The 12,226-nt window shown below is 38.3% G+C and overlaps 1 protein-coding gene across 7 annotated transcripts in view; it reads right to left on the bottom strand.

Annotated features, from left to right (window-relative positions):
* Positions 1 to 3,502: 3,502 nt before the first annotated feature.
* Positions 3,503 to 12,226, bottom strand: part of TMEM144 (transmembrane protein 144) — a 30,962-nt gene continuing 22,238 nt past the window's right edge. For 6 of the 7 annotated variants that reach the window (XM_075029365.1, XM_075029348.1, XM_075029386.1 and 3 more), the window contains one exon: positions 10,860 to 11,241. In XM_075029365.1, coding sequence (XP_074885466.1) covers positions 11,158 to 11,241 — 84 coding nt within the window. In that variant the 3' untranslated portion in view covers positions 10,860 to 11,157. Of the gene's footprint in view, positions 5,177 to 10,859; positions 11,242 to 12,226 lie in introns of those variants that run through there. The other variant, XR_012650585.1, reaches the window with a different exon arrangement.

Genomic DNA, 12,226 nt, shown 5'->3' on the forward strand with positions numbered 1-12,226 from the left:
TGCCTCAGAACCAAACTGCTGTCATGTTAGATAGGCAAACAAAAAATGCAGGGCAAGTCAAACCATAAGACAAATTAATGAGGTTAGGAATGACTGAGTTACCCAGTCTTCCAGCTTCATCAGGTCTGGAGGGATGGGAAAATATAACTCTCTTTCACACCGAGACACTAAAAAACTCTGCTTTTACCCGAAGAATCTTCCTCTACTGCCCTTGTCCTATTCCCCCTTCCCAAGGGCTGGGTCCTGTCTTGGCTGGGCATTAGGTTCCCTCATAATACCTCCATAGGGTTTGCCTACAGGAGATCCTTACTATTTGTCCATGCATTCTATCACAATGTGTGCCCTCGATACCTCTTGCAAAATAAAACAAAACAAAACAAAACCCATATAACTATGTTAAAACTGAAATTTCATTGCATGTTTTTATTTCTTTCCCAATATTTTGCAGATGTCACAAATCCATTCCAAGACAGTGATAACCTTGATTCACTCTCTGACTGAAAAGCAAAACTATCTGTGAACAGTACTCCTTTCTCTATTTGTTTGACTGACTTGCTGTTCACACTACTAAAGAGGAGAAAGTATCTTCTACTTCTGCTGAAGTATTTTAAAAACACATTCCTACATATATTGCTTTAGGACAGTGCCTGAAGTTTTCTTCTTTCCAACACTGCACAGTCCAAGCTAAGGAGGTTGGTTTTCTACTCTACTAGGAAAGCCAGAATAATTTTTCCTCCTCAGTGTGATAAGGTAGCCCAGAATGTAAATCTGGCATGGTTATTTCCCATAAGATGCCTTTGATTTTACTTCTATTACTGAGAATATTGCATCATTAGAAATCTGGGCTCATGATAACTAGCAGTCCCAAACTTGTAATGGTGTTATGCCGTTTTCCACTGCTGTGACCTTCAATCTAGCAGAAAAAGTTATTCTTTGTATATATTTCTATAATTCTGTACAAATCTATATACACATCTATATTTTTTCCTCAGATCTTACTCCATAGATTTCAAACAGAAGATAAATACAAATGGGAAATATAAAAAATATGTAAAAAAAAAAAAAAGTAAAAATTTGTGTTTCTGTTTTGGAATGTTCATAATAAGCCATTTGACTACTCTCAGCACAGGTTAAGATGTAATGACATAATTTTGCTGAATCTTCATTATTTGCAATTGACAGGAAAATCTTTAAACTAAAATATAGAATAAGTGTTGCAGCAGATAATCCCATTTACTCTCTCTTGCATAATGTACAAGAATAGAAAAACTAAAGGGGGATAAAAGCCTAATTGAGAAGTAATCGTAATTGCAAACTGTACCATTAACAGCTCACTGAAATTGTAATTTTAACAGACTGTACTGTCTTTTTACTGTAGTCAGATTTCTTATTAGTACCCTAAAATAACAGAGACCGAAATCTGTGAAGCTACTTAATCCTGATAACCAGACATGTGGCTACAAGAAGTAGATATTTAGGTTTAAACCCAGTGGCAACAAAGCACCACGAAGCCACTTGTTCACTCCTCCCCCTCCAGTCCTGGTGGGATGAGGACAAGAAAATATAAAGAAAATCTCATGGGTTGAGACAAGGACATGGAGGGATCACTCACCACTTATGGTCACGGGCAAAAAATAGACTCAGCTTGGGGAAGGAACAAAATTAATTTAATTTACTACCGATCAAATCAAAACAAGGATAATGGGAAGTAAAACCAAATCTTAAGACACCTTCACCCCACCCGTCCCTCCTTCCTAGCTCAACCCCACTCCTGTTTCTCTCTCCCTCCTCCCCCCCAGCGGCGCAGGGGGATGGAGAATGGGGGTTGGGGTCAGTTCATCACACCTTGTCTCTGCTGCTCCTTCCTCCTCAGGGGGAGGACTCCTCACTCTTCCCCTGCTCCAGCGTGTGTCCTTCCCATAGGCTGCAGTCTTTCACGAACTTCCCTGGCACAAGTCCCTTCCATGGGCCGCAGTCCTTCAGTCACAGACTGCTGCAGCGTGGGCCTTCCCATGGAGTCCTGGCCATCTCGGGGGGCATCCCCCTGCTCCGGCGTGGGCTCCTCTCTCCCCGGGCTGCAGGTGGGCATCTGCTCCCCCGCTCCCCTCCGTGGGCTGGGGGACACAGCCTGCTGTCTCACCAGGGGCTGCAGGGGCATCCTCTCCTCCGCGCTCCTCCTCCCCTCCTTCCTCACCGACCTCAGTATCTCTGTTGGTGTTCCTCTCACATTCCAATCCCCCTACTCACTCACTGCAGGTTCTCCTTCCTAAATCTGTTCTCCCAGAGGCGCTACCACCGTCACTGATGGGCTCGGCCTGGGCAGAGGCGGGTCTGACTCGGAGCCGGGGAAGCTTCTACCAGCTTCTCACAGGAGCCACCCTGAGGTCTCTCCCCCGCTACCCAAACCCCACCACACAAACCCAAAACATTAGGCTATGGCCAGATTGGTTTTTGTAGCTAGTGTTATTCAGTAATTGTTTAACCTTGAGTTTTATCTTTTACTATACCAGAGCTACTAGTTATTGTTTCTTAACCCAATTTCACTGAGATTTTACCTGACTAAAGCATAGGGAGGCAAGCTTTCCTAGGAAGGGAAAGGGGTAGCTCTTCTCCACACAGCCTGAGGAATGTTTTTCCTTTGCTTAAGATCTTTACTGCTTAACTATTTTGAAAGTAACCAGAATGCGAAGGGAGCAGCAACATTAGCACAGTAGAGCACGTAAGAGGTTAGAGAATGCTGCAAGCGATAGAGGTATCATAAAAAGTATGGAGATAACATTAAGTGCTTCTACAAGCTTATGTTATGTAAATACATACCAGACCACTCAGAAGCTTTTATTTCTCTCTAAGCCTGATTAACAAACATAGTCAGTTTTGGTTTTAAGGTACAACTTGTACCATAGTAACCTCCTCATTGAGTTCTACAGGTTCCTGCATGTTGGGCAAAACAATGATGGTTATATTGTCAGTTTTATTTTGTAAAACTATAATCAGTTTTATTTTTTTCCCTATCCATGTTTAAGAGGGAAATGCTGGAGCAGGTGTCAGAATAAACCAATAAAATAAAAAAGTCTCTTTAAGATTCATCTCAGAAACAGTGATCCTATGAGTAGTTCAGATTTTCTTTACAACAGTGATTTGTACAGAAGTGAGGATAAGGGCATGGTTACAGGAACAGGCAAATCACCCACTCCTCCTTCCTGCACCTGCCCAGGTTTACAAACAGCAGTGTGGGCAGAACAAGAGTATTTTACTGACTAGTTTAAAGCATCCCTGCTACTGTGAGAGAGATTTTATCATTTCCTGACCAAAGCACACTGTTACTGTTTAAAATTACCTTTGGTTCATGCTGGCTTGGTTCTCCCTCACGAAAGAAATGTAAGAGGTCTCCAAATCCTGGTCAGGGCATATTTCACAGAGGCCCAATGAACAGATTTTTTTGTGTGTGTTTTCAGCTTCAGTTATCAGACTGACATTTTATGAAGACTTAAAACTGAAAGAAACCACCAAACTTTATAAATCACATCCTTTAACAGCTCCAACCACAAACAGCAGACAATATTTAATACACAACATATAAGGCATAGCTGATAAAGAACAAATCGTATGCACAACTGTGTTTACAGCAGCCAAGATTTTGAATTTCTAGTAAACTCAAGATGTTATCTGTAAAGGCAAGGAAATTATGCTAAATAGGACAAGCAGCAAATAAATTTGCAAGCCTAGCAGGACATAGTAAATTTACAGATGTTTGCAAAGTGTTTATCTTCAGGTAAAAATTAAAGCTAAATCTTCTCACCAAAGGAAAACAAAAAGAAAAAACAGTTTTAGGAAACGGTTCTGTCACAACAATCAGATAAAAAGTAGCAAGGACATACTCTTCTTAAGGTACTAGGCTGAGGTGCCATTCAGCGCTCCCAGAATTTCCTCAGGTGACCTTTTCACAGTGAAGAAAGTTAATGTAGCCGATTTTTTGCCCATAAGTATACAAAAAACCTCACAATCCTATCCACTGGTTTCACTGCGAGGTATCTGATAGTAGCAAACAGTAGGGTAGTGGCAGCATCTTAAATCGATGTGACCCACATAATGAGAAGCACAAGTGAAATCCAGATTCAGTGGCAGAAGTCTCTTAATTGGATCAGTCCATCTTGATGGTACCACTATTTCCCTTAAACAAAGGGGATGCAGGGGATGTGGCAAGATTGGCAATTGCCAAATAAAAGTAATTTAAAACAAAAGGTGTGATCTGCTAAAGAAAAGCATGGCTTGATATTGCCAAAAACATAAGATTGTACATGCACAAATACATGTACATAGTTCAGCTTATCCTCCTTTTTGTGAAACTCACTATTGTTTCATTGAATGGATTGTTGCTCACTAAGTTAAGAAAAAGAATGTATCAGGCACTAACCTATAGTAAGTGTAATCAGTGGAGAAGAAAAAAAGGCAAGCATTTTATTTCAATGGCTGCGAAGTTAGAAGAGTGCAAAAGAAAGTTTTGTGGTGACTAGCCTCTCTAAAGCCAAGGAAATACAATGTATGTTGTTAGTCACAAGTTGCAAGTGATTAATTTATTTTTTAAAAATATCTTGTTTCTCATATTACAAACATCATATAACATGAAATGCTGCCAAGCTCTAAAAATATTCAAATAAGCACATTCTTTAATCACATACAGCTTTAGTTGGCTAGAAATAGTAGCTTTTGTATGGAATTATGAACTAAATTTCAACTACTTCACTTAAAATGCTAGACACAAACATCTGAAGCAGAAGTTGAAGATGAGGTTATGCATGCCCTCTGCAAGTACATCTGGAAGACTCACAACAAGCCAACAGTCTAAACTATTTCCTTTGAACTTGATGAGCACAGTATTCTTCAAGGAACACAAGCCATGATATGGTTTTATACAACAAGTTCCAACCTTTCAATTGTGCAGAAAATCAATTGGAAAATGAACTGCAGAGTCAAGGCAGCGCTTGATGTGAAATATTACTATCCAGTTAAGTACCAGATCAGCCCTTCTTCTAAGCTGGTTCTGTGAAAAGCCTGTGACCTCTGCATTCCTTGGGCTCTTCCTCAGCTAGAATCTAAGCTCAGATGTGTAAATACAGTTGGGGAGCAGCTACCATTCTGCAACTCCTGAACAAGTGCTCCTCTTCCCAGCCTCCATCTGCAAACAATAAAAAGGAAAAATGACTCATCAGTTAGAGGCTATAATTTTTTCTCTGGTCCATGAATGGTAAGAATAAACAATGTCCTTTGAATCTTGCCTAGGGGCTCAGTGAAAGCAGCTCAGAGCAGCGGGACAGTTATTTCCCTCACTGCCGCAAACCAAAGAGCACATAAACATTACCGCCACCAGTTCTCCCATTTCACTAACTAGCAAGGTGAAGACCCTCTCCCGCCCCACCCCTTCCCTGCTTTGGCCCTCAGAACTGTGTGGTTTGTATCCTGGTCCTACAGGAAATTTTTTAGAAGATCCACAGCATGAAAAACGCTAGGACATGGGAAATAACTAATGTATCTCTAAGTGTAATTTATTTCATTACTAGTGTATTGGCTCCTATATAAATGCCAAAACATAAGATCATTAGGAGTTGCTTACACAACCTGAAAATGCACAGTGGTGTCAGACTGCCTGAGTCACCGATACTAGCAAGACAAATGCAGGTCCCGCTTCCTTTGAGTCTTATTTCCTCTCTTGGCTTAGACTCTCAAACAGGCCTTTTGGTGCAATAAGAGGCACAAGAACTGTTCAGTGTTTACTTTAAAGAGAAAATATATTTTAGATTTTTAAAAAATGTTTTGTGATAAGCATGAAAAGTATAAGAACCATCACTTCAGCTGTATCACCTAAAATACAACACTCTGTAGTCACTATCTATCAGTATTATATATAGCTAAAGGAAAGTGGAATCCATTAGTTATTCAGTAATTATGGAAGACAGCATTAAATTTCAGTCTTCTATTTGAAAGCAAGGTCAAAATTAAAAAAACCTGACACTAATTGCTAGCATGCATCAGCTTGGCTGTCATTTTATTTTCACACATGATGCAAGAAAGCTCAAGGATCAGGTCAGACTGTTGAGCTAGCATTTAATCAACCTTGAATATTGGTTGAAAAAGAAAATTATGATACAGATAAAATATAAAAATGAATATAAGGATAAAAAAATGCCATCTTCAATGTTTATATTTGAAGACATAGGAATTAATGTATTTAAATTATTTTTCCAGATAAAAATCATTTTTAATAAGGATACAAAAGAATAAAAAACTGGAAGAAAGGCAGTGAGTCCCAGAAAATTAACTGATAATAAACATAGGGAAAGGAATAAACAGGTAAGGGAAATCTAAAAAAGGTGACACTGAGTTACCTGGTTCCCAACACTGCACAAAAATCTTACTTGGAAACTCCCAGTCTACCTATATTTTGAAGACTAGTTTGCCTCTAAGTATTACCAGGGAAAAAGTCTTAAAGCAAGCTCAAATATATTCTTAGAAGTTATTAAACAGGTACAAACCAATATTTGAGAGTATAATTTTCTCCAAGAAATGTGATTCTTCCACCTTGGTCCTACTTTTGTTTTTCCTTCAGTTACATATACAAAAAAATTAACACCCCCCCCCCCCCCCCCAAAAAAAAAAAAAAGAAAATATTAGAAATATTCTGGGTCAGTTCTTACACTAATATAAAAACATGCTGGTATAAACAGGGCTATGATAATTTATATCAGCTGCAGAATTTTCTCTTATTAAACTCAGTTGCTGCCAGACTGTTTTGTATAAATAGCTCTATAAACAGATATCTGTTAATCCAGCATTTTAATATAAAAGAAGTACCAGTGTTAATTCAAACTCAAAACTTCAAGAACAAGAAAATCTCAGAAATAAGTGGAATATTTACCCAATATATTCCAAATGAACATCATAAGAAAATATTTTGAAATAAATACATATTTAAACCATAAACCCTGATGAATTACCACAAGGGATTTTTCACAAAAAAGAGCTGCAAGAGATGGGGTGGGGTTTTTTGGCTGTTGGCAAGACAAATCCAATAGGATAGCTGCTAAGAAAGCATTTAATAAAGGTCATACTTGAGCCTTCACAAACGAGAATTTTAATTAACGCTCTAGCAGTCAGCAGTTAAGATTGCACATCTGATAGCTTTACAATATAGACTTGAGAACCGCATCAAACTACATATATTTACAGGGCAATTGCTATGGTCAGGAGTCAGTTTGTTGGTTTGTTTCAGAAAGCCAATGACCTTGTACAGAACCAGGAAATGTAAAGGTGCTCCTGCCCTGCAAGATTCAACTGTTCCCTGTAATCATATCCAGATGGATGCTGGGCCCATACCAGACATAAACTTAAAAGCATCCCTCAAGAGAGATAGTAGAAGCTTAAGACATTAGAAAAGACTCTTCGGTTAAAGCAAAAAGAAGCATATGGTAACAGTTCAAACCCAAAACCATCTCAACTGCCAAGCTATAGGCCAGCTTAATTTTTTTGCACAACCAGCATGAGACAGAGCCAGTCCTCTAATAAGGGATGGATGTAGCAGATTCAGTTTCATTACCCATTTTCAGGTTTATCTTAAACGACAACAAATAACAAACGCAGCGAGCAAAACAGAATCTGAACTGAGGCAAGTAAAACCAGGCACTGCCAGGACAAATTTTTCTACTACTTGTTAACCTGTCATAACATTTCCACTACAGCACTAGCAGGCAGCTTGCCCTGTCACTACAAGTTATGGGCTAAAAATCTGAAAAACCCAAGATGCATTCACTCAGGATACTCACAGCACCAAACAAAACAGAGCTTCAGGGTACTGCAGGAGTAGACAAGGCCTATGGCACTTCACTATAGTGCAGGATGGGAAACAGCTGGCCAAGGTTAGGGATAAACTAAGTCCCACAGTGACGGGGCTTGAGCAATCCTGCTTTTTCATTCCTCGCACAGCTGGGGATGCAGATTACCAAGCAGAGTGGGTGCAGGCCGACCAGCAATTGCGTGACAGCCCCTCAGTACTCTGGTACTGTGGCTTGCCTAGCTGTGGAAGAGAACTAGGAAATACCATACTCCGTTTCTGCTCTGCGATACACCTAACCTTGTAACATCTTCACATAGCTTCACCTGCTCCCCAGTTCCTTTTTCCTCCCAGAGCTATGCTCTGCTAGAAAAGGCATCTTTGGTTTTCTGATGCTTAGCTCAGTTTTCAGTCATGCCATGCGTTCTTGTATCTCGATTCTCTGACCCTTGTTTCTGCTTGCTCCTGCTCTCCCTTGAAGGTGCTCTAGGGATTTCTGGGGCCTGAGAGACCTGTTGTGCAATATGGGTCTTACGCACTCCTTAAAAGCTAGTTCTGCCCTGGAAGCAGTAGTGTGAACAGGTTAGTTCACTGTCCAAGCCCATGCAGACATGGTTCTCCCTGAGAGTTCTGGTTGAACATTTTCCAACCATTTTTCCAGACTGAGGCATTAGTAATTCACTTAACATAAACTAGTGAAGATTATAGCTCACTGAATAGTGTAGGCTGTACTTGCAGACTTTAAGCAAATGTGGAAGGTGGCCTACAGGTAGTAGTAAACTAAACAGATGATCCTTCCTGAGCAATTGCATTGGTACATAAAAGTGGACTGGTGCTGTAATCACACCATCCTTATAAATGTTGTACTGCATTGTAATTATTTTAACAAAATAGTGAGCTACAAGACTAGTAATTTTGTCAGTAACTGTGTGGGAATAAGAGAGAATCTGCCACTATTCAGCAGTGGCATTATAAACCAAAGTACACTGCAACCTTGTTCCTTCAGTCTTAAACACATGACAGTCAGTGTTAACACAACTGCAAACAGTGACATAGGAATATCACTGACTGGGAAAGAACTGACATATTAAAGCATATCTGTGAAGAAGAGGACCCATATTTTGGCTTTGGTTTTGCCAATTCTTTGTTTATCAGCAATCGTCTGGCATTGGGTATATTCCAGGAATATAGAAGTTCTTGTGATCTTTAAGAAGAAGGGAAACAGATCCAGGGAAATTATAAATGTCGGGTTTAATTCAAGTTATTTCAAAAATGTGAACAAATTACTCTTCCTTATCTGAGTCAACAGAATAATGGCTAGGTAAGTAACAGTCAATGATCTGTCAAGAAGAAATTGTGTCTGATCTGTCAGACTGACTAGTCAGTTTTCTTTCCAATATCAGGTATTAGGGTGGTACATACCATGTGTCTTGACTTGGAACAGCTGCATCAGATATAACATAAAAGCTGGAAGAATGCAGTCTAAATAAAACCACTGTAAGACAGAGGGAAATTGTACTCAAAAAGAGTAATCAATTGTTCCCTGTCAGAGTGAAAGAAAGTACTACATTAGATTCCAAAAAGTAAGTAAAGGCCAGTATCATGCAGCATTTTCATAATTATTTACAATAATTGGAGAGTATGTTTATTAAATTTGCAGATGACATCTGGCTGGAAAATGCTGCCAACTTGTTGGAGGACATGGTTAACATACAGAGCAAAAATAGAGAAATGCCTTAAGGGGGAAAAAAACCTGTCAGACACCAAGTTCTGACACCTGGGTAGGAATAAACAATATGGGATGGGAAAAAGCAGGCTAAGTAACAATTCTAAGATCAAATCTGATAAATAGTAGACAAAGAAGGGTGGAAGGGGGAAAGGAGAAATTATGATTGCAATCTGAACACGTTCTCAATATCAAGCCGTGATGGCAAAAAGTGTCATACTATGAAGTGTAATCACAAACAAAGCTTGCAAATTGGACGAAAAAAAAATCTTAACTGCTGCTGCTCTTGGTTTTTTAAAGACTGTAGTCTGACTGTCATGCCTAGTTTTTCTAGACAGATCTAGTCTACTTAGTGAGAGTTCAGGAAAGACCAAGAAAAATTATGAGCACATTACAGACAAAGGAAGACTGCAGGAACTGGGATTGCCCAATATACTGAAAAAAATACTAGTGAGGTTCAGACAACATGCTTTGCATATATAAAGGCTAGCTGTGATGAGTAAGAAGAACAGTTCTCCATGTTAGTGGTGGTCATGGAACAGTGGACGTAACTTTCCTCATAGGGAATTTCCTCTGGATATTAGGGCTTTTTAGCAGGACAGGCAGTTAGAAGCTGGTTAGTTTGCCTAAAAATGTTGTGAAACCTACTTTTATTTATTTTTTTAAAGAAACAAATTAGACAACAACTGTCAGAAGTGATTTACAACTGTGGAACAATGATGCTTCAATATAACAAATATTACCATGCATAATTTTTAAGATTTGAATATGCTGCATAGAAAAGAACAGTAAGTATTCAGAAAATGCCCAAAGTTATTTGGAAACAAACTTTGAACCACATACTTAGCTCCTATTACAACGCAGAAATGTAATGTTTACTTACAATCTAAATAAAAAAACCTAAAGTTCCCCAACTATTTGTATCCTGGTCCTGATTTCTACATAACGTTCTTGCACAGTTTAGCAGCAAACACAAGTAATTTATTTTACAGCACCTTTTTTTTCTATATTTCCTTCAAGATTCTGAAGTAATTGGAAGATAATGTTTTTATGTAAACTGATGACTTTAAAGAATAATGCATCTAAATAAAAAAATGCTTCACATCTTCATGTGTATCAGTTCCATAAAGAATATTCCAAGATGTATTTTATATTCAAGTAAGACAGAATGTTGTAATAAAGCAAATCAGCTTGCAAATACATGAAGTATTACAGACTAAGAATTAAAATCCCTTTATCAACCATCACAACAGTGAACTGTAATTTATGATGACATGTAGTTTAGTACCTGAACCAGAAAAAAAAAAATTAGTAATTATAAAATCATTTAGCTTTATTTAATAAAATACTTTGATATTCTTACTATTCCAAGAAATGCAGAAACAAAACATTTCCAGATTTTCTTTCATGCCAAATGGAAACATTTAGCAAAGCATTGGTTTTTTGGGTGTTTTTTTTGTTTGGTTGTTTTTTTTCCACTTTCCTGAAGCAAGTTAGGGTAAATGCTGGACATACATTTTGAAAATTATTATGTATTGCGATATACCAGTATTGTCTTTCTGATTATATTAAACAGTAGCACCATCTACTGGTTCAGAAGATCCTTTCAAACTTTAGAAAAAGCCGTGGAGAGTGATCCAGCCAAAACGATGCAAAATGCTACTGAGAGTAACATGTAGTTTTTCAGTCCCTGGATAGGCAAAGGGAGAGAAAAAGAAAAATATCATGTTGTCATAATAGATACCACTTCACAAAAAAAAGTAAAATAAAGAACTAGGGTTTCATTTTATGACAAAATTAATAAATCCACTACATGAAATGGTAAATTTTATACTATTTTATTTCATATAATGTTTGTAACATTTGCTGTTCATAACAGTTTAATAGAAGTAATCTATGATGTCATACACTTAGTAAAATATTCACAAATTAATTCAGCAATTTTTAGAAGTATTTTTAAAGGCCTTTGTCTATTTTCAGGTTATTTTTAAGCAGTAAGCACTTATGCAGAGGCTATTCTAAAATGTATGAAAAGAATGAAAGATTTGGCAAGTCACAAAGATTTGGATAATGAACATGAGGGTCTTCTAAAGTGGTGCAACATTAATCTGCAGAGGGGGAGAGAGAGAACTTCCAGTTCCCAATTCAAGGATGCTAACATGTTTTACACAGTCACCAAAAATATTGGGAAAGATGATCTCTAATGGCTAATTAGGTACTTATGGATCCTGGACAGATTACCTAAGGGAACCTGAGGATTACACTGCTAGCATTAAATGCTTCAAATTCCACTAGAAAAATAATTTCTGCCATGTATGTTAACATCCCGTAGAATAAATTAGCCTGTTGTAGGCAATCACTGCCATGTCAGTTTAGGATCTCTACATTATACTGTAATTAGCATGGCCAACTAACCTCCATCTCATTTTTTGGTCCTTTGATGAACCTGACCCTAGAAGCTTCATCTATTTGGCTATGTAATTATTAGGAAAACTGCTCATTCCCCTGCCCCCACTGAAAAACTGGCTCAAATAAAGACTGTTTTCAGGCTGTGCTTGGCAACCTGCCTCCTGGCCCTGCTACAGTCTTCATTTACTCCCACTGCTGCTCATACAGTTATGGAATTCAAATCTTCATTCCTGTAAAAATTGTTCACAGTTCTTCACCTTTCTTGG

This window comes from Buteo buteo, chromosome 1 (genome assembly GCF_964188355.1).
Source record: "Buteo buteo chromosome 1, bButBut1.hap1.1, whole genome shotgun sequence".
Lineage (NCBI taxonomy): Eukaryota > Metazoa > Chordata > Aves > Accipitriformes > Accipitridae > Buteo > Buteo buteo.